The sequence below is a fragment of the Falco naumanni genome, chromosome 6 (genome assembly GCF_017639655.2).
Source record: "Falco naumanni isolate bFalNau1 chromosome 6, bFalNau1.pat, whole genome shotgun sequence".
NCBI lineage: Eukaryota > Metazoa > Chordata > Aves > Falconiformes > Falconidae > Falco > Falco naumanni.
Genome location: NC_054059.1, coordinates 89780539 through 89803817, shown reverse-complemented (window position 1 = coordinate 89803817; position 23279 = coordinate 89780539). Strand labels below are relative to the sequence as shown.

At 42.7% G+C, this 23279-nt stretch overlaps 1 protein-coding gene across 4 annotated transcripts in view; it reads right to left on the bottom strand.

The window, feature by feature from the left end:
- VPS54 (VPS54 subunit of GARP complex) overlaps positions 1-22710 on the bottom strand; it is a 53457-nt gene extending 30747 nt beyond the window's left edge. Inside the window, exons 1-9 of one of the 4 annotated variants that reach the window (XM_040597197.1) lie at positions 22627-22710; positions 22105-22211; positions 11943-12104; positions 10972-11077; positions 10836-10880; positions 9297-9375; positions 6274-6308; positions 4825-4882; positions 1772-2157 (exon numbers count right to left, since the gene is read on the bottom strand). In XM_040597197.1, the coding sequence (XP_040453131.1) occupies positions 1772-2157; positions 4825-4882; positions 6274-6308; positions 9297-9375; positions 10836-10880; positions 10972-11077; positions 11943-12078 (845 nt within the window). In that variant the 5' untranslated portion in view covers positions 12079-12104; positions 22105-22211; positions 22627-22710. Of the gene's footprint in view, positions 1-1771; positions 2158-4824; positions 4957-6273; positions 6309-9263; positions 9376-10835; positions 11078-11942; positions 12105-22104; positions 22212-22626 lie in introns of those variants that run through there. The other 3 variants (XM_040597195.1, XM_040597196.1, XM_040597198.1) reach the window with 3 other exon arrangements.
- Between the last annotated feature and the right edge of the window lie 569 nt (positions 22711-23279).

Genomic DNA, 23279 nt, shown 5'->3' with positions numbered 1-23279 from the left:
CATCGTTATTTTTAACTCTGCCATAGAAACCAACTAAGCATTATTCATACAAATTACTTTTTGGAGACAAAATGAATATTTACCTGCAAAGATGTTCCACATCTGAGTGTAGTTTTAAAATAATGGCACATTCTTAGGACATCACATATACCAAGCACGACAACAGAACTGCACTCTGCTGACATTGTACGTAGGTCACTTGATTGCAAAACACAAGTAATTCTGACTGATGCTGTCACAGAGTTGTAGAAGTACACTCATTATCATCCAGTTAAATACAAATGTGACTCAGTCAAGCGCTGTGCACCATATTCAAGTGGTTGAGAGTAGGAACAGTAAAGAAGAAAGGAAGTGTGCTGAAGCGCCTGAAGATGGACCATCTAAGCTAAAAGAAAAAGACTTAACATGCTCTAACAACTTTCCTCCCAGTAGATTATTAGCTCTTTTTAAAGAAAAAATAATTTTTGAGGTATTTTTTTAGAATACTTCTTCTGAAATCTTTTCTACAAAATTTGTGAGGTTTTTCCCAAGCCAGCTGGAAGGGGTGTTAGAAAGGGAGCTCATCAGAACAGACACACGGCATCTGTATAAAGTTCTGAACACTCATGTTACAGTTCCTGAGTAACAACCATGCTTTTATTACGCAAGCTGAGAACCACCAGGTTGCAGGAACCACATAACCTCCAAAAAACCAACCCCTCTCCCAGCACCAACTTATAAAACTAAGTATACAGCTCCTCATGTAGCTGATGCAAGTCTTGGAGCTGATTTAACATATATTACTTCTGCTAGCAACATTCCACAGCTGCAGCTTTGCATACAACACTTTTAAACTGTATATGACAGTTATGATAGCTTATTTTACATCAGCTAAAAGGGTTCCACTGTATCAATACTCTTCCATATCACAGAGGATCTTGTCCAGTGCAGTGGCATCTCCCATGTGGAGCTCTAAGCATCCACTGCTAACAGAAGCAGCCAGTGCAGGACCTTGGACTCACCAATTCCCATCACTGTAGCAAACACGGGCAAAAAACCCAATAGCAACAGCAGATTGGGCAGCACCTTCCCTTTATTCCTTCCCTTCCTGACTTCAGCAGTTCACAGAACTTCACTTCTCAGTTGGATGGAGCAAGAGGCAGCACCCCCTGGCCGCTGTCAATACAGCTCTCCACAAGGGCAGACCTGGCTGAACACATTCCATCTGACCAACTGTCAACCTCAGACCACATTTAGTAACTTTGCACTGGCTTTTGCTTGCAAAGCTTCTTCCAGCACAAGCACAGGTTGGAGGCTGACTTATTTGACACATGGTGCATATTCCTGTAACACCACAAGCCTAGGTCAGTCACTAAAGACACAGGCCCAGAGTGGAGCTGTATAGCAAGAACTGGGTCTCTGCGGTGCTGCATACATGAGGATTGCAGACCACCAGTTGGAAACCATCTCCCAGCTCCGGGCTACAAGCCCTGCAAGGTGGAGGTCCAGCCACTGTTTGGCTTTCACCTCTGCACCCCTAAAACACCTGTAAACAAGAATGGAGTACGAAGCATCTAGTCATTAAAAGTTCATGTCCTCCCACTGCAAAAAAACCCCTGTCTCTGGCACATGCACGAGTCACACTGCTTACGCCACAACTTACATTTTGTAACTTTTGCACTACGCCCTCTAAGAATGAACAAAGGTAAAACAAACTCCTTCAGCCAACATAACGTGCCCAGCACATTCTAGCTCTACTTGAATTTTACTAATTTCCCAGATGGTTACGTACCGGAAACTGTGAATGCCTTGAAGCTCTTGCTGTAACACCTCCTGTGTTGTGGCTATTAAGTCCAAAGCTCCAACAAACTCAGAAGTGGATAGCAGCAACTGTACTGTGGGCTGTGTTTGGTGTACAGTAGCCATTAATTTCAGTTTATTGTATGCTTTTATACAGTTATTTCTGGTGAGCGACAGTCTTAAAACTCGAAGCGATCCTTCACACATCACTTTATCAATTTTGGAGATTTTCTCTCTAAGTAATTTTACAGCCTGGGAAGTTTTCCTGAGGTAGTCCTGCAACTCATGCTGAGAGGTCATTGCATGAAAAAATGCTTCTGAGCGCAGAGAAATCTGATGAGCAATATTGACTTCCACAATGTCCAGATAATGGCTCAGCTAGAAAAAGGAGGAAGGAGGAAAAATGAACAGTGTTGTTATGACTTAGCAAGTTTATCCTCACGCAAATACACTTTCAGGGTATTTGTCTTATTGTATCACAGGGAAATTTTGCTAATAAAAATTAAAATCCTTTGTCAGATTAGCAAACAAATAACTGCTCATTGTGGTTTGATCATCTGACTTCAAATGAACTCCAAGTCACTCTGGGAAGGCTGACTTGGTGCCACTCCTGCTTGAAAACTACAAGGTAGAAAAGCAAATAATTTTAAAATACCCAAGCTTTTGTATCCCATGGCTGCACACTGGCCTTTAACCAGGAGACAGCTCTGGACACTGGCTTGCAAATAAGAACAGTATACACATGCAAATACTCTATGTACTTCGGGTCACTGAAGCTGCTAAAGATGCAGCCCAACTATACTTGAAGAGAGACATTCCAAAGCCATGTCATCATTTAAAATGCTGTAGCATCTTCTTTGTAGATAAATCCTCAGGATATCTCTGGCTGCAGTTGGCTTTTTTGTCAACCAGCTGGAGTTCCTATTAAGCGTATTCCACGTGCGCCGGCACTGTGGGATTCCCAGAGGTGGAATATGCCTGCATGTTTAGAGAATTTGAATTTTAGGTTCTATGTCGAACAGTTACCAGACCACTGGGTTGGCCTGATTATTTGAGCTGTAAAAAGCTCTGTGTTCTGGCTTATGCTGAATATGCAAACTCAAAGGACTGAGGCATTAGGATGCTCATCTGAATGCTAATACTCAGTTGACCTGGTTTCTAAGAGGTGCCAAGCACTCAAACCTCATGCTGAATTTCAAAAGGCCCATCCAGAGATGGAAAGAGAATCAGCAGGAGAACATTTCCTTCTTATAGTTATTTTCATCCTGCATGTATTTAACACTGGGGATTTATACAATATGCAAACGCATCTTGTTTGCAACACATTTAATCAAAAACATCCTCCATACACCTAGCCCACAGGAAAAGCTGAGGCAGACTGTGACACAGGGATCAGAAAAAGGGTTATGATGATCATTTTCTTATGTGATTGTACCGACCAGATGCCCTGGGTCCCTTCACTATGCTAAGTGAGGTAGAACAAACAGAACAAAATGATAGTACCTGCCTCAAAGAGCTTACAGTCCCAATGTAGGGCAAGACATGGAAGGAGGTAAGGAAGAGAAAAACATTAGGGGGAAATTGTTCAAGTAGATCAGCAGCAGTCCAAAAGCACTAACAGCCTAAGTATGTGTGCTTAAGGCAGGGTTTTCAAAATCCTGTTGAAAAATGATGCCTGGAGCTAAGGATAATTATGGCAGCAGGGTTCCTATTTACACGTGCTAAGTGTAAACCTCATGCAGTTCAGAGCCTTTAAAGAGTAAAAGAAAAAGTTTGGGCCCATTTCAGTAATATGATTCAGTATAATAATTTGTCATACATGTGGCTTTGGAGGCAACAGAACTGTTTTATACTACTTAGGTATTTGTACGACCCCTCCAAAGAAGCATAGCTCACAGATATTTGAAGCTTTATTTTCATTCCAGTGCATTGAAGGGGGCTCTGGGTCTCCTTCGCTCGAAGTCTACGTTGAGTGCCCGTTCTGCTGCTGCCGGGCACACTTTGTCAGTTCAAAGCATACGCCAGACAATGCTTTTTCATCTTCAGACAGCAACTGCCACAAACTCCAAGGAAGTACTCCTCCAACTTTACGTGTGGAGGACAACCCAATGAACAATCCAGTTAGCCTCCCACAGAGCCTGCCTCTTCCTCCTGACCTGGCAGGAGAGCAGGAAGACTAATTCCTGGAAATTTGAAAACACCTTCTGGAGGATCTCATCTTAATTTTTCTTAAGGCACCTCACCACTTTCTTTGTTAATTTCCCCACACACCACTGCTAGCTCCCAGAGGCTTCAGTAGGTTTAACAGAAAAGAAAATTAAGGTCAGAAAACAGACTCTGAAATCATGTAGATGTTTTAGAAGCATGTTATGGGTATCTGTACCGTAAAAATGATCACTATGAGATTTTCTACAGTACAACTAACAAAATACTTAAAAAAGACTAAGTAAAGACTTCTGTTTCCAATATGAAAGAAAAAGCTCTGCTTTCTTGCTCTGCAATGTACTCAAGTCCCTTGTGAAATCCAGAAGTGGATCAGTGCAGATGACACGACAACAAAAGGTAAGAGGAAGCTCCTGACATACAAAAACCTTAGGATTTAGTATTTCTTTTAGCCCAGAAACCACAGTGCCTTGAATCTGGAGTTTTCCTGAGATGTGATAAAGCAATAGTCTTAAACAGTGTACAACCTCTAGCTTTCCCTTCTCACTGAATTGCTCTTCCTCCTTAACATCAGCTCCAAATCTCTAAAGTTCTCAATATATTCCTGCTCCACTAAGTTTTAGTGGTCCTGAAGAACCAGTTATTATGCCATATACAGATTCTTTTTTTCCAGATTTGACAGATTTATTTAGCAGGGGAAAAAAAGTTCTCTTTCAGTAAGATGCTTCCTGCATTGATTACTAACAATCTGCAGCCTGACGTAAAATGAAAGATAAAGCCCACAAGAGTGATGTCTTGACAAATACAGAACAGCAGCAGTGAAGTTTCTTTGTAATAACTAACAGCTGTGATGGGTAGCAACACCTTCTATCAAAGTTGTACCTTTTCTTGAAGTAACTTTGAGGAAGCTGCGTCACGATTTCCTTTTCCACCAGCAGTACTAAAATGAGACCATGGTAAAACGGCATTAAATGTTAAGGAATCTTCCAAGGCAAAATCTGGTTTCATAAAAATCTGAAACAGAAAAACAAAAGAAATAAATGCGCCTCCCTCATCCCTACATCTTCCTCCCCAGTTAGACACACATCCTGTCCCATGAAACTAAACAGGAACCTTATTTGTTGATTTTCAAAACCCAAATTTTCATTTATCTAGGCAAACAAATTAATTCGAGACCTTACAACCAATTTACTTTACACCTTACAAGTTTATATGATCTTCCTAAAAGTGGAAAGCACAGCTCCAAAATTACCTAAGTTATTGAGCACTCAAGATGATCTAAACATCCTGAGTGTGAAAACACAGGCAGCATTAAACTGCAGGTGGGTCCCCTAAAGGAGCAGAGCAAACGTTCTTCAATAGCAGGGGCATCCTACTGCCAACCTGCTCATTTCTGGGGCCACGGCTTCTACCAGACTGAGGATCCAGCCAGCTGCAAGGGTGCAGCAAGTGGGAGCCAACACAGCCTCAAGCTGATCTGCTTCAGCGCAACACAGCAAATGTGCTGGTCACAGACAGTCAGTAACATGTAACTTTAACTATACATCTCAGAGAACTATTAATAAAAAATTCTCTCTGATAACATTATTTTTACTTGACAAAAAAATGGTACAAAACTTGAGCTTCCAGGCACACAATAGTACCCATTTCCCTGTATTTATGAAGTGCACTTTTAAAAGGTTCAACATAGGCTATAGCATCTCACCACACTCAAACATTCTTGTTTCCTGGCCTTTAAACGTTGCAGTGACAGCTATTCAAGTAACAGCCCACATGACTGGCACAGAGATGCTGACCCACATTAACACTCTGACTTCTTAATGTACCTAGAATAAACTGTTCAGACTAAAATGAAATCTGGAGTTGTGTCATTTTGTCAACCTGTTACAAAAACCCCCACATCATATATGCTGCAAACACATACGCAAGAGGGCTATGCCCAAGGATTCAAGGAGTTAAACCTAACGCTAAGTTGTACACTATGCAATATTCAAGCTTCTATCAAACTCTTCAGTCTCCCTTTCCTCCTGGAAAACAGGGTAGCTCATTTTACCCAGCTCTGAGGTTATAACTGTTAAAGACTAAAAAACTAATGGCATTTGTATTCTACTTTAAGAGAAAAATCAAGACCATGGGAAACAACAACAACAAAAGAACGAAAAAGCACATTGTTCTTAAGTCTTTTTAAATTCTGAGCACTGCAGATCCTCTTGAGAATCAGCTCAAGTAATCGGCTTGGACAAAATTTCTACAGAGAAGAGAGTACATTCATATATACAAGACTACATGAGAGAAATCCTTATAGAAGTTTAAAGTGCACAGGAATCATACCTTAGGTACTTGTTCCAGATCTGTCCTGGATTTATCTACAATTAAACAAAACACAAGCAGTCATTCATGGGCAAACAACAGAAAACCAATTACCTTGAACACTATTAAACCCTATGAGGAAGTTTTCAAGACAAGACGCCAGGTTCCTCACAGGGGGCAAACAAGGTTATAAATGGAAACAAAATGTTCTGACTGAAGACAAGGAAAACCTTTTTCACCATGAGGACAATCAAGCATTGGAGCAGGCTGCCCAGAGGGGCTATGTACTCTCCACTCTTGGAGGTTTTCAAGGCCCAACTGGATAAAGCCCTAAACGGCTTGGCCTGACCTCACAGCTGAACTGGCTTTGAGATGGCAGTTGCAGTAAAGACCTTCTGAAGTCCCTTCCAATCTAAAATATGAAATATTCTGATTCTTTGAAACACTCCATTGCCCTTTGTAGTTTAGGTCTCGCGCTCAGAGTATTCAAAGGTGCTCGCACCTGGCTGCTTTGACAGCAAAAACATCAGTCACACTAAGCAATCTACTTAGTGCTTCACATTCCTTAATGCACTGTTCAAACAATTGGCAAGGGCTGGTAAGGTCCCTCTAACATCACCCCAGTTTTAATGTTCCAGACAGAAGTTGTCCATATAATCACTTCTGCACAGCACTTGGAGAACAGATATGCAAAGGCTGGCAAGAAGGATGAACAAGGGCTCAGGACAGTCCCCAGCACACTGAGCAAGTAGCACGAATGAAGCGCTGCTTCTGTAGTAAGCTGACCTGACAATTGCATTGGGTGAGAGAGCTGAGCTGGGAAAAAGAGATGCATCACTGTACCCCAGCAGAACTGGAAAAAAAGGCAAATTTGGAATTTTGAGATTTAGCCAGAATCCCTTTTTCCTCCCCTACTCATTAACTTAGTGTGCATTATAAAGAGGGGCCACATTGGAGGCCAAAAAAGGTGAGGAATTTAAAAGCAACAAGCCCATACCTTATGCGGACACTGTACTTGTCCGTGACAAAAATGCTAAGTGCTACATCAGCATTATCTCCCACATTTCTCTCACTTCCCTCGTTCTTATTTTATTTAGTTTTTACTTTATTTGTACTGAAATACAAAAGGCAACCTAGGAATCATCCTGCTGTCCTCAGTCTTTGGACAGACCAGCTCCTACAGAAGTAAAAGGCCAAGTCTTGTTGGCTGGAGTCAAGAGGAAGACAGGCACATCAGCAAAAGAAACTACAGAAAACAAAGAGTTTCAGTTTACCAAATGAAGCTTCTACTAGAAACTGTTCATCTACCCAAGAAGCTCCCAGTTACTTTGGTGACACAGGAATTCAATTTTTGAAAACAAAAGACTCTTTCAAAATGGATTAAGCTAAGTCTGAAGAAGGAACTTCTGTTTTGCAGTATGCATGACAAACAGACTCATTCAGGAACAGCTATTCCAAAATAACACCAATCACAGAAAACCTACAGAAGCGCTTCCTTTTGCACAGAGAGAAAGAAAGCTGACTGAAAGAACTCAGATCAAAAGTAAACTACTGAATGCTTCTTGCTGCATTACCTGTAGCCATATAGACAAGCCTGATCAAACAGTGATTGGCAAATGAACCCTTTTACGCTAACATTTTTGAGAAAATAAATATTAAAAGTTTGCTCCAGACTATGACTGTTTCTTTTCCTTCTCCTTGTCTTATCTTTTTCCTTTTGCAAGAGCTCTTGTCTTCCTTTGTCCAGTTTTGTATTAGCTGACCCATTTCCATAAAATCTTGAAATTCAGTCTTGCTACAGCTGTCGACACCAAAAGAATTTACCAGGTAGTCTTTGCTAACAGTAATCAGAGAAATACTAAGCAGAGAACTGGCCAGAGTGGAAACTCATGAAGTTCAACACAGGAAAAGGCAAAGTCCTCCCCTGGAGAGGAATAACCCCAGGTACCATTACACGATAGGGTCTAGCGGCTAGAACCTCTGCAGAGAGGAACCTGGGGTCCTGGCAGGTGACCAACTGACCAGGAGCCAGCAGTGGTGCACTGTTGTGGCAAAGCACCCTGGGCTGCTTTAGGCCGAGCACTGCCAGCAAGCTGAGGGAAGGTGCTTCTCCCTCTCTACTCGGCACTGGTGAGACATGCAGAGCAGTATGCCCAGTCCTGAGCTCCCCAGTACAAGAGACCTAGGCATACTGGTGTGAGTCCAGTGAAGGGCCACAAAGATGACTAAGAGACCAGGGCATTTTTCACAGGTCTAGAGGCTGAGAGCACCAAGATTGTCCAGCCTGAAAAAGCTCAGCAGGAGATTTCACTGTTTTTAAATATCTAACGAGGGGGTGTAAAGATGACAGAGCAGGCTCTTCTCAGTGCTGCCCAGTGACAGGACAAGAGGCAACCGGCAAAAACTGATACATCAAAAATTCCATCTTAACATAAGGAAACACTTTTACTGTGAGGGTGGTCTAACACAGAAACAGGTTGCTCAAAGTAGTCGGGTAATCTCCATCTGTGGATAAGTACAAAACCCAACCAGACATTATTCTACCACAGGCGACCCTAACAGAGCCAGCAGTTTGGACTTGACTGTCTTGAGATGTCACTTCCCACCTCAGCCATTCCATGATCCTCATGGCAGTGAGACAGTAATGGCCCAGCGCTGCCATTCTTCATTGCAAAGTCAACAGCTGCCAGAAATTTGATGCAACAGTCTCAATGGATCTTAAATAAAAGGAAGTTAAAGAAAACACTGCCAGGGACATAATGACCTGCCATGAATGCAAACACGCCGAGGAAAAGTTTAAGAGTAGGTATCACAAGCATTCTGACCTATAAAATATCAGCAGTAGTCAACAATACTTCCAGTTAACCATGCCTGGGTTTTCAATTATTGTTACAAAGAATTATCAGCAGCTATTATTGCACATGAAGCCCTCGAGCAAGTAAAGGAGAAGATCAGTATGCTATAGCATTCATTATTGAATGCTATAACATACCGATACAAGAAGAAATTACTTTTTAACGACTAAAGGAAGGCTGTGGCTGTACCATGGGTGTGTAATAGAGTCCTGTCGAAGGTATCTTTAGGAGTACAAATATTCTTGCATCTTTCGTGAACCTTCTCTCTCTGTAAAAGAGAAAATATATTAAAGAACTATTCTGAGGCTTAAAAAAAAAAAAAAAAGAATTTTTTATTTCAAACAGAACACTCAGAACATTTTCAGTGAAACCTAACTGCATTATGCCAAATAATTCTGACAAATCCACAACAGTGGGGTTTTTTCCTCTTAAAAGCTCAGATGATGTTTTTACAGGTGAAAGATACCAAAAATTTCACCCTGTATTTGATATGTTGGGGGTTTTCTGTATCTTTACACCACAAGAGAAAATGAACACAGAAGTTATTGAAGAAGTGTAATAACTTCTCTACATAATGAGGTATAATCACAGATCAATCATAATTACATATCCAAACATTTATTTGCTGTCTAATCCAGAAATCACACTACCACACAACGAGCACTCTTTCATTGCTAAATTAAATTGGAACAAGGTAGAAACTGCTTCCACATCATACTAACGAGTACCTTGCTGAAATCATCTTTTCACCATGCTGAGCTTCAAATTTTATCTACAGGTGTAAACACCACCAGAGACTGTAGTGGTGAGAATTAAAGAACACCGATGTTAACTAAATCTCTGTTAGAAGCTACATGTCAGTCAGTTCTCTCTTCCCAAAAATCTTTCATTTAGCAGTCACTGCATTACACACAAATTTTAATGGATGAGCTCTTAAAACATTTTAAATGTTGAATATGTGAACTAATGGTAATAGTTCAGTTACAGATAATTTACTCTCACATTCTTTAACTATGACTTACACAAGTAACATTTCCTGCAGCCAATTCTGTACCAGAAAAAAAAAGTAAGTTACAAACGAAGGAAGCAGAAAACAGTGGGAGACTTCTACATGTTCTTTCAGTTAAAAAAAAATACAATAATACTACATACTTACTGACACCTGTATTTTAAAAGTTTGTAGAAGTCTCCTACTGGTCCTGCTGTCCTTAGATGTAGCTTAAACTTCCCTGTTACGAAAGAAATCATTGAGATAATAGGCCTATTTATAGTTTAAGAACTTCACATATAAATGTTTAAATTAGATGCTCTTAATAAAAATCTCCAATCCTTGCAGCACATAGTCATGTTTTATATTTGATCCAAAGGTCCGAAAATGCTATGTTGCAGTGTGGAGCCCGATCATCAAGCAACCCTTACAGAAAAAGAATTCATAATCAGAACGAACAAATACGAACGTAAGCCCTGGTGCAGGTTCAGTATTCAGAAACACAAATGAAAAAAATATTAAATTGCCTAGAGAGAATTCAGACAGCATTTTCCACACTACAGATACTGAGATTATAAAACAAGAAATGCCTAATTAAGAGTCAACAAGCACTGAAGAGCAAATTAATTTTCAGCTAACTGTATGATGGACTACTAGCAGGGACAATCTCTAATTACAAGAAGGATCTCAAATTTCTTTCTGGCCCCTAGTACTACATACACCTAATTTTGGGTTCTTACCGGAGTAATTTCCTGTTGATATAATGCAAAATGTTCCTTGGTGATCTGTGGGAGGTAGAATGAAGGCGTGACTTCAGTGTCCACAAAGTCCACTCCCCATGTTTTTGTAAAGAAATCAGATTCCCTTTTTGCTAACCTAGGATCATTTAGTGCTGCTGGGAGATTGACTTTGGAATGATAAATAGTCCATCGGTGCTGATCCGCAACTAGAGATGGGCTGTCACATAAACTATTGGGATCGCCTGCAGCACAAAAGACAAGACAGTTTGTTAAGGTGAGAAACCACAAGGTATATTTTTGCTAAAATGTGGTTCTTAAGCAAACAATGTTTGCACAATTACACAATGGATCAGAATTACCTATGCAAAAGACACCCGATACTCTCACTCTGTATAACACTTCAACTTGCACTTCTTCTATCAGATTAACCAATACAAGTTTTGAACACGGTAGTATACTCACTCATTAAATATGTTTAGCTCAACAACATTAGCTTCTACTGAAGAGAAAAAAATTCTAACCACAAACATATTTTTAATAATCTGAACTTGATCGGAATGACAACTGACACTCATTAGCATTATATTTTGCAATACTGAAGATTCGACCCCACCTAATCCTTTTTATAAACTAAGCTTTAGGATACCACAGCAGCTGTAACTGTGACCAAAGCCTGGTTTTATGATGGTACTAGAGACTTAAGACAGCGCTAGAGACAGGTCTTGGTCTCTTGCTTCCTACTGCAAGACAGCTGGGGTGTCTCAGAAGCAGTGCAGCTAGGCTCCAAGCACGCCGGACAGGTCTGTTACAGGCTCTGACAGAATATACCCTCTTCTTGCACGTGGCATGGATCATAGGTATAATGCGAAATCACACAAGCAAGATCCCACCTATATAACGTGGACAACTGAAAACAAGCTGCAAATAGGAAGGCTGTCCCATGGCTCCGAAGGGACACTGGGAGGTATGAAGCGGAATTACAGCATACTTTGAAATAAGACTACAGCTTAGTTACACTACACCCAGCATACGAGAAAACTTGACTGAACAATTGGAAATGGGCTAAAAAAATTAACTGCATTTTCACTCTCTACACACCAACATTACCTGTAGGTTCCTTGGGACACACATCAGGCAGTGACTGCACAGGTCTAAAGTGTTTCGTGGCGTCCATTTCCTTTTTAAAGAAAGCATCACTGCTGTTTGACTGAGGCACTGGTGAAGAACTGTGGCTTGATGCCATTGCATAAAATCACCACTTGATAAAAGCTAAATAAGAAACAATATATATCAAGACTTTAATATTGAATTTCTGGTTACAGATTGTACCAAAACAATGTCACCCCATCAGCTACATAGTATTTTTTTAACCGAAACACTTTAGCTGACACATTTCAACAGGAACAGAGGGAAGTTTATTTTAAACACAAAACTTAAAGGCAGAATGTAACTTCATAGTCTGTTTCCTCCCACACCTCTAGGTTCAGAGGATAGCTTGTTCCTGCACACAGCAACCGTACATTTAAAAAAAAAAAAAAGTCTTTCAGGCACTTCTTTCTTTCTATTGCGATAACTATTGCAGCCATACTGCATACTTTCACAACAGAACCTCCTCACAGATGATACCGGGAAGCTTGGGAAGACAAACGCAGAGCCTTCCACCTGCTCTGCCCTCCCACCTACTACCCTCAGTGACCGCAGGGAGATCACCTTTTCGTCTCGTCCCTACAGTGCTTCTGCTGTCCTGGGGGCTGCACTCCACAACCACAACAGCCCAGGCAGGGCACAAGGAGAGACAAATGATCTCCGTCTTCAAGAAACTGTTTCGTAGACCAACAACTAGTGGCAGTAAGACAGCCCTCAGAAAAACCACCCCATCTGCATGCTGGGCTTAGGTCAGGATTGACAGCCTGACAACTTGGTGTATGACCACAGCCGAGCCCGTGCTCACCTCCATGAGGCTTCCTGCAGCTGCTCTACTCCAGACACGGCAGAGCATCCTGCGAGATGCCTGCAAAGACCCACCACCCTCAGTGAGGTTTAACCACAGTGAATGCTGCAGTGAAAAAGGGATGGGATATTCTGTTGACTGTTGCACTGCCTTGATGTTAGAACCCCAGCAACAGGAGGTCCACTGTTATTGCAAAGGAGGAGAACTGCAACCTATGTTTGTGATTCAGACCAGCCCAACAACAGCTACCCACAGATACAATAAACCATTAACGACTTACAGAATACAAGCATACCAGAAAAGTAAACGCACATACTACACGCAGAACACAGACGTCTTTTATCACTTGAATCAAGAAAACTGAGTATTCAGCTTTTCATGGCTGCCTAGTAAACTAAAGTATAGTTTATTTCAGCATAAAAACTATTCACAGAGAGAAGACAATTAAAACATAGATCAAAAAGTTCTGGAGTAAGGAAAGTCCCACTAATTTTCAGTTGAATTTCAAGCTCCCAATTTGAAAATAAACAGCCTTAAAAGTTTTACACCAGGGCTGAACAACATAATGAGTTCTTTCCATCTGTAAACAAAGCTGCATTTCCATCAAAGTATCAGCTGAGTCAGTAGTCAGCTGCAGAACTAGTAGAGGTTTGCGGATTTATTAAAACATCCCCATAACGTACAGCTCAAAGAGTGCCCGTTCAAAGCGACCAATCTGCATCCTTGCTTTAAGGAGAAATAAACACATCTAGCAAGATGTTAGCATTTAACTAGTACCCTTAATGGACACCTAAATTACTTACTAGCCTGTGAAGGAGCACAAAAAGATAAAAGGCCTATTTTATCTTCAATCGCTGAAGCAGGCACCAAAGGGATGACTGTACGTCACTGTGTCAACTTCTAACAGCATCACATATATTACAGCAAATCTCATTTGGGAAAGAAAAAAAAGTTCTACTTTTAAAACAAGGTTGGAAGTGTCCTACAAAACAGTTCTAAAGACGAGTTAAGATATGTACTATGAGATAGATATATATATGCATCCCAATGAATGAGACCATAGTGACTAACAAACAGGTATTCTGGCCAAAACTCTTGTCTGCTGGGTACCATTCCTGCTGTTCACTTGTGCCTCCCCCTTTCTATCTGACAACACAGCAAGACAAGGAGGATAACACGCTTCCACTGTAATTTTTAAAAGTGACTTTTAATAGAAGAGGTGAAAACAGACTGGCAGCACCCTTTCTAAAAATGCTGCACAAGGACTGAGCATCTATGTCTCTCAGGTTTTCTTTGGAGGGCCTTTTCTCTTCTTTCTTATACCAGGAAAACTTAGTAGTCAAGATAGAGAATGGGAGAACTAATGGAAATCTGGAAGTAGTCAGAAAGGAAAAAGCCTCTCCAGACATCTGATAGATCTTCCTTAAGTATCATAAAGCATCAGTTTCTCTCCCCAAAAAGCCCCAAAGAAAATCTTTTCTCTATTACTCCTATTCATGTTCATATTCTTATGTTCTTCCCTTGACACTTCCAAAGCAACTTCTTTCCTCATGAAGCTCATCCCTAATGTTTTGGCGTGGTTTTGTGAAAAATCTAGTATATGATAATGATGAAACACTATCATTTTAGCATTCTTAAAAAACACATCCAGTGCTATGTTATAACGATCAAGTCTCCTGAAGGCATACGGTAAATTTGTCTGCACTTGGAACTGCTTCAAAGTTCTGTATTTGCAGGTTTTCACCTGAAAAAGCCTCTGTAATACGAGACACAGTCTGCTCTAGCCAGATGTACGAGCAACTAAGGCAATGTGTAGAAAGCACTCAAACCTTGTACTCTTGCTAGCAAGTCTTTCACTAAGCCTCCCTCCTTCCCTTATAACGAAGTATAAAAGTATATTCCAAGACGTGGATTGTCTCAATTACATAAATCCCAGTGGAGAAAACACTAACTGCATGATGCCAGTCCAAGATTTAAAATAAGTTTAAAAGACAATTTAACACTGAATACTAGCTCCATACCTCAGCTTTTAAAAAATCCTTGCACAGGTATTTGCATTACTTATCACAATAAAATATTCACATTACCTTCGTTCACTGACACATCTTAAAATAGAATGAAAAGAGTACAATAAAATATCGATGCAAGCAGTAACCTTCATACTGTTGAGTGGATTTCAACAAGATATAAGGATTCACAGACAGGGGCCTTCTTAAGTGGCACACAATATGATGCTGTACTAAATTATTCATAGTTAACAGCTATTCTAGTAGCCTCATAAGTCAGGAACTTATGGATAATTAACCTCAATGAACAGCCACATTTGCACGGGAATAAACCCCATGTGTACTGCCCAAAACCAGACATTCCTCTAACTGCAGTCTTTAAATTAGCCAAGTAAGTATAGCTTCAGAGAAAGAAAGAAAACTGGACAATATTACCCAAATTAAATTTTAATTACAAAGGAGTATGTGAAAAGTCTATGTGAAGACAAAAAACCTCCCTACACCTGAGCCCTTCTGGCTACGCTAACCTTGTGCACAACTAAAAAACAGTGTCATTCGTTCACCAACAGAACGGCCGTTCCTCATGCGACGCTACTGAACATTTTATAGACAAATGGATCTATAATTAGCCTTCTGAGTCAGCATTTTTAAATATGCAACAACATATAAATCTGCCGATTTAAACATACCAAAAAATGAAACTCAGTGTTAACACAGAACAAAACTGCTGCAGAATATTTCAAGCCATTCAACTTAAAATGCAAGTGAAATGCAGGTAAATGTAGTTAAGTGCACAAGCTGTGCAGAATGAGTTATGAAATGGTGAGTCCCCTGAGCCTCTACTCAGAAGGCCATATGTGCAGCACTGAGAATATGCAACTGTGTAACTTAATGACATCAATATTTAAATCATATACAATTAAAACTGGGTTAGACTAAGTCTGTTCTCCCCAATAATCACCATAATTTACTCACATTTTGTCTAGCAATGTATATTAAACTAACACGATAAAAAACCCAAAACTTTAGAGGTCAGATACAGGAGTAATGATGGAATCTGGAACCCAGGATTACAGCTATATTTGCAATACGCCTTCAATATATTAAATCTATTTTGTACACACTACATTAATTTCCTTAGCTTAAAAAATGACATTAAATTACACTATCACTGTAATGACTTAATATCATTGACGTTAAACATTTAAAAAAAAAATCAACCATCACAACAATCAAAATAGCTTCACCAATTTGAATTTACAGTATTCTCACAGTCTGAACACATAAAGATTAATGTTTCATATCCACCAATCTTACATCTTCCTCTTTAAAAAAAATTTCTTGTTCAGTAACACACTCAGCAACTATGACATGACACAGCTGTACAAAGTCCAGCATGGAATAAAACTACTGTGATGACAAATGTAATAACCACACGCTTGGATACTGTACAGTCAGCGAAGTAGAAGATCTGTGTAGTTAGTAATGTATTAATCACATTAATTTTATAAACTGTGATGACTATGCTATGACTCCTGAGTTTCTCACCTGAGGTTTCAGCAGTTAGAAGAGCACCACAACAAACAACAAAGCTTATTACTCAGAAGTAATTGCACAGGTCGGCTATAACTCTTCAGCATGTGCTTGTTTTTGTGTAATTACTAAGACCTGCATGAAGTTCTTCAGAAACTACCCTTCCGTATTCTGTGTTATTTGCACACTTTGTTTTTCAGATGGTAAGCCTTCGCTGCTGAAACATCCGGTATTACCTCTCTACTTAAACACAGTATTAGAGAAGGTGCAAACTAAACCTCGCCTATTTATGGATATTAACTTCGTATTTTCTCATTTTTGGGCAATTTTCCATTAGCATTATCAACCAATTTTCTGTTTCCTACTTAAGGTAACAGCTTTACACAAGTTAATAATTTTTACTGGGAATTTTCATGTGAGCACATTTCAGCTTGTAAAGCCGTAATTTGTATTAACAATACAAATTAGAATTTAGGAAATGAGCACAACCCCTCCACAACAAGGTGCCTGAAGTAAGTCTCAATTTATGCACTAAAGAAACCCCTATTTCTCCTTTCTCTGTGCTCTCCCTCCCAAATTAAAATAAATCTACAACCTACTAGTAATACCTTCAACTTAAATGGGTAGTTTTGATAAGTTAGCTAGTACTACAAGGGGCACCCAGGAACATGGAGCTTCTTAGCTCCAGCTCTTCACATGATTCATAGAATCTGCTCTCCAAATTTGGCTTCCAAAATGGTGACATCTGAGAAGACACACCAAGGACCCAGGGGAAAGAGCCCAGGGCTTCCACTGACCACACACCACCGAGCAAGTTCTCCTTTAAGTACTCCCTGTTGTCCACGACAAGCCACACTTGGACACCACTTGGTACTTTTCAAGAGGTACACAGGGCATCCCAAAGGCAGGGCAAGGAGAAGTCTCTCTGTGAACACAAGTAGCGTGCTAGAGGCCCTGCTGCTTTTCTTGGCTTTGTCTGGCAACAGCGGAGTGAAATCAAAACATTTTAAAGTACTGTGTTATGGTTACTCAACACCCTTTAGAACAGAAAACCACCAGAAGCCACCCATAAGTCATGCTAAAGCAAAATATTTCACCATTCCTACGAGTGATAAATACCTAAGATAACCTATTAAGGGGAAGAGTACCTGAAATACAACTAAAAGGGAAACATACACAAAGGTTTTCTTCCAGGACCTCAATGGCCAACATGTGCCTGTTAATGGTCTAATACACTTACTCCGTCCTCAAAACTTTAGGTTTCCCACTCTATTATTTTACAGCTCTTTTTGCTAAATCAGCAGGATTTAACCCTGTAACAAGGAAATCATAGTATGAGCAAAGTACACTACCTTTGTAAGACAATGTGAACCAGCCAGGACTAACGTAAGCTTTCAGTTTCTTTCAACTGCCTAATTCCTTGGGCCAAAATTTCCATGTTTGCCTGTGCCCCAAGACAGACTCTTTCAGTGGGGAAGCCAAGCTTAGCTTTCAGCAGAAATGTTTAAGCGGTTTCAGAGAATGAGGTGGAGGCTGTGGAAGCTGTTCTGCTAACGCAAGCTCTTTCTGAACACCTATTTCCACCCTGGGGGTTTTAGAGTAGGAAGCAGATGAGTGTCAGGGGGACAATGAGGCAAGAGTCAGAGGAGACCTATGACTTGTCCCCATGGCAAGCCACTGACATTCGGTGCACAGTCCAACATCAAACCTCCTTACACAACTTGGAGAGGGGCCTGTGTCAGCCCAGCCCTGCTGAAAGCCTAACAAGTATGCAAATCGTCACATTCATGAACACGTGTGTATTTCAGGGCCTTCTGCACATCTTTTAACAGTACCTCAAATCCCACGTTCCCACACTGAGCGTATACCTTCTCTGCAAAGTTAGCATGTGTGATGACCATCCAGATTAGCCTTGCTGGGATAAAAGCAACCTGAACAGGAACCTATACAGAAGTTATCTGCATTTCTCATCAGCCCTCCTTAGCCACATGTGCTGTTACGATCCAGCATACTTTGTAATTCCTTGGATGGCGCTGAGCTGAACCAGACTGTGCAACTTTCTCAGCAAACTGCATAATGGGAACTGTGGAAAAGCAAAAGCACTGGAACAGCTTGAAGAGTAATGCTACCACTTCCCTTAAATCGTCTCTTTCATAACGCCATCTCAAAATGCTCTCCCCAGACCAAGAAACGGGCGAGAAAGTAAGTAATCTGACTACAAAGAAGGAACAGGACAGCTGCAACCCCACTGCGAAGCACTGTGGGCAGACTATGAGGCCAGGGTAAAACAGCATCTGACTTTCATATTACTATATTTTGTACTGGTTTCTTTTGCCCTCCCCAGCTGAAGCCACCTGAAGAGCAGATTTTTTAAAAAATATAAAACCTACAAAAAATAAAACGCTGGGAAAAAACCCACACCAAATTTCAGTTGACCTTCACTTCTTTAAATACAAGAATAAGCTCCTCTGAAAAAAATTAACCCAAAAAGCCCCATCACTGAATAACATAGTTATTTGAATGCATGTACACACAAGTTATTTAGAATAATACACAAGTGTAAACATTTTGTCAAAAATCAGAAAGCAATTTACCTCCCTACAGACAAAATACTTTAAAATTAATATTTCAATTTTATTCAGGTACTGAATAAAACAATTAAATGAAACACCTGTGATATGCCCAACGCATCAAATGCACTTCCTCCCATCTGGAAACCTAACTTCCCAATGCTAAACACTAATTTAGAATTGGAAGGCATGTTCTGTGCTGGAGGAACAGACCTTCCTACAGCTACTTAGGTCATTATGCACCAGGTTCTTCCATGCCAGGGGTAGCAGAAACATTCAGAAACAATTAACAAAGCAGTAAAGATATATGTCAGAAAAGAAAAGGCCTTGCGGTTAGCTGCCCACACTATCGCACAAGATGAGAGCAAAATCTCTTTGTAGTCTTTTTTTTTTTTTTTTTCAGGCATCAGCATTACAGTGTGCATTATCCTCTTGGAAAATGGTGAAATATGAGCATCTCACAGCTCCACAGAGGTAGATGGAGTTGAAAAAAGATCAAGAAGCCCCAGCAGGCATTCCAGCTAGAAATCTGTCAAAAGGCAGAGACTGGAAAGCAGTGGCATTTTGAGGGAAGGCAGAACTGCACCAGCCAGAGCAAAAATTAAGACCAAGGTCCTGACTTCACGAAAGGAGTTTGACAGAAAGCTCACAGCCACTTGCATCAACCACAAGTTTCCCTGTGCAGGCTCTCCGCTTGCTATCTTCAGCAGAGTTGAGCTCAATTTGTTAATCTGAAACTAGTTTTCTAAAAATGTGATTTTCATGACAATCACGTCTTTCCAAAGCCTTACCAAAGTCCTGAACAACTGCAAGCAGCTACAAAAGAGCCACATAAAAATATTTAAGTTTTGACATCATGCAAAAAGCTGAGACCAGGGATTATCCAAAAGCAGACACCGCAGACCTCTCAGCAAGTCTTATCAAGCGGTCTTGACACAGGATGCCAGTGCACTAGCGGGAGGCAGTAAATCACTCTGCAGGGCAAGTACTCAGCAAACACCACCATCCAAACTGTACCTCGGTGAGCAACAGAGAATGCCACCCGTGTGTCTGTTGAGAGTTCTTGTGGTGTTTTGTTAACGCCTGCCCAACAGAATATCAAACAAAACTGATCACATCTACTCTCAGCACTTCCTTTTCATCCCTCAAACAGCCTCCATTTACAAGAAGAATAAAGATTGCTACAAACATAAAAACTGGCATGGTTATGCTACATTTAGAATGCCAAAAAATAAAAGGAAGGTCTTGCATGGCTGCTAACAACAACTGTGTAAAAATGATGGGAGCTCTCTGCCATATTGCAAACCACCAGATACGCTACTCCAACTCTAATAACCTATCTTAAACACTCCCATGTCCAAAGTGGCTCCTTTTCTTGTTTTAAGAACCAGATTGACAGTTGAAATATCGTAGCTTTTTCTCTATCCAGAGATGAGTATTTTGGAACATCTGCTCAGTAAATAGATCCACTGTTTTTGACTACCAGGGAAATATATTAAGGATTCTTTACCTTTCGAAAAGAACTCTCGGAACCTTTTTTTTTTTTTTAAAACCTAGCACCTAGGTGAAGTAGGTGCAAAAAGTTTTTTAAAAAATGGGGAAGACAAGATGTGCTGGTAAATACTTCTTTGGACTTGATCACATGAGGCCCCAGAAATATATATGTAGAACATCATTCATGCTCACCCTTTCTCTCTTTATGCTACATTCATAAAATAAGACGAGGAATAAACACAATTAAGTGGAAAGGGAAAAAAAAAAAAGAAAAAAGAGAGAAATAGGAACCAAAAGAAAATGAAGCCTCTCAACTAGAAGCATGGAAAGATGCTTGTGGCCCTTCGCTCTTCTTGAGAAACTCACAGCTCCTCATTTCCCCAGAAGTCTGAAGAAGGAAAGCAGAAGTGGTTTCTACACAGAGCCACTGCCTCAAATGAAGAAACAATACCTACACGATTCCATTTCCCAACTTCTTCCCACTTAAACTGCCAAAGAGCAAGCCTGCGGCCTGCTTCCTCCGCTCTCTCTAGTGGCTCCTGATACGTCTCAAGCAAACAATATTCCTGTGCAACCTTGGAAATGTACATCCCCTTCTCCCCAAAGGCACAATCCCTCCACACACGCTCCGGACTGCTAACTACGGAGAAAGACAGTACTGGAGACACAGAGACCCAGGGCAGATACTATTACTGGCAAATGGGATGGGAGAGGTAGAGCTGCTTCTCAGCATGCAGCCTCCAGACCTCACTGGTGAGGCTGCCCACGCGACACACAGCAGCTTTTGCTTAGACAGCCGTAGATCTCCTGTCAATTAGTTCATTTTAGGCATTGTTCTCCTACCCAACAGAAGCACCATCCTGTGCCCAGAGGATTTCAAGGGAACTATAGCTTTTGTCTACACTACAGTTTGGGAAAGAGTCACACTGGCTCTCAGGCTAAAGTAGTAATTACTGCAGCCACTACAACAATTAACGTACTGCAGTCAGGTTTTTTAGTAAGAGCATTTTTTCACAGGGCTGCAAAGCAGCTGTGGACACACAGGGCCACAGCTGCACACAAGTCCGGAGAACCTCTTCTCCTTCAGGACTCCATCAGAGAGGGCACTGGTGAGACAGTACAGTCAACTCGCCACCTGCACTTGAAAACTCTCAAAAACCCCACACATGCAAATCGGTAGTCAAGTATTTTGATGTACTTTAAAGCAGGTACTTTACACGTCTGAGATCGCCTGATGTTCTGTAACAGAAATCCTAAGTATTTAGGGAATATAAGAAAAACAGAGAAGGAAAAGAGAATCAATAAGATACTAAGGCCAAAACCAGACAGTCAAAGAGCAAGTTCATTATTTTGTTGAGAGCGCAGGAAGTCAGTATTTGACAAACACATATGGGCATTTCTCTCAGCGGGACATGCTGCGCTTGCAAAACTACGGTAAGGAAAGGTAAGAAACGATGCTTTTTATGGTAAGCAAAGGTAAGAAACGCGCACAATTTTTGGATCACGTATAAACCCAGGAACCACTTCAAGCCCAAACTGGTTTTGGAACCAACAAATCCTTCAGCGCCCCACATGCCAGCCACCATTCACACGGGTGCGATGCCCAGCACCACGGAGGCACCCCCAGCCGTCGCCTCCCGGCCCCCTCCCGGTCCCCGCCGCCCCCGGTCCCGCGCCGGGCGCCCAGGGAAGCCGTGCGTGCGGGCCGGCCCTACCTCAGCGGGAACACGCCGGCAGTACCTCAGGGAGGCCGTCGTCATATCTCGCCCCGTCGCATCGCACGGAGAAGCGCCGGGTCTCTGGCTGGGGGCCCACCGGCGGCCTGCGGGGAAGAGCCCGCCTGAGGGAGGGCCGCGCCGGGGCGGCCCGCAGCGCCCGGCTGGAGGCTGGCCCCGCCACGGGCTCGGTGCCTCCCCGCCAGGCACCGGCACCCCGTCAGACACCGCCCGCTCCCCACCGCGGGTTACCATGGAAATGGAAAACGAAAATCTGCAGGAACGCGGGCAGTCCCCCCTCCGCCGCCCCGCGCCTCGAAGTTGGCGCCCCTTCCCTCACGCCGCCTCCCCCCACACCGCCCCGGCCCTCACCCCGCGGAGGCCCCGGGCCGCAAAGACAAAGGGCACCCGGCAAAATTCAACTTTCCCGGCCGCTCTCGGGCAGGCCCGGGCGGAGGAGGGCAGGCACCTGCGCCGGCGGCCCCACGGCGGGCGGCGCGGCAGCTCCCCGCGCTTGCCTACCTGCGGCGCCGGGCGGGCGGCGGGGCCTAGCGCGGCGCCGCGGCGGCGACACGTCGCTCCCCCCCGCGCAGGAAGCGGCCCGGGCGGCGGCGGCAGCGGCGGCGGGAGGGGCCGAGGCACCGCCTCAGCCCGCCGCCCGGGGGAGGAGCCGCCGCCGCGGCCGGCGGAAGGGGCTGCCCTTGCCCCGCCGGGGGCTGCGCTGCCCGGCCCTCCCCGCCCGGGGGAAGTCGGCGGGCACAGGGGTGAACCGCCGGGCCGGGGAGGGGGCGGGAGGCTCTGCGGCCCAGGCGCCGCCAGTTGAGGGGCCCCACAAAGACTCCGTGGCTACAGCGCCGCCACCCCGGGGAGGGAGAAGCCCCGTGAGGGACTCGCAGCCGCCGGGGAGGCCCCACGAGTGCCCCACAGCTACAGCAGGGCCCCGCCAGGGTCTGAGGACCCACCAGTGCACCACAGCCAAGCGCCACAGGCCCCACAGACAAGGTGCTGCTATCTGAGGGCTCCCACAAGTGCCCCGCAGCTACAGCGCAGCTCCACCAGGGTCTGACAGGCCCCACAAGTGCCCCATGGCTGAAGTGCCACCATCCAACACGCCCCACGGACACGGCGCTGCCATTTGAGGGCTCCCACGAGTGCCCCACAGCCGAGTGCCCCTG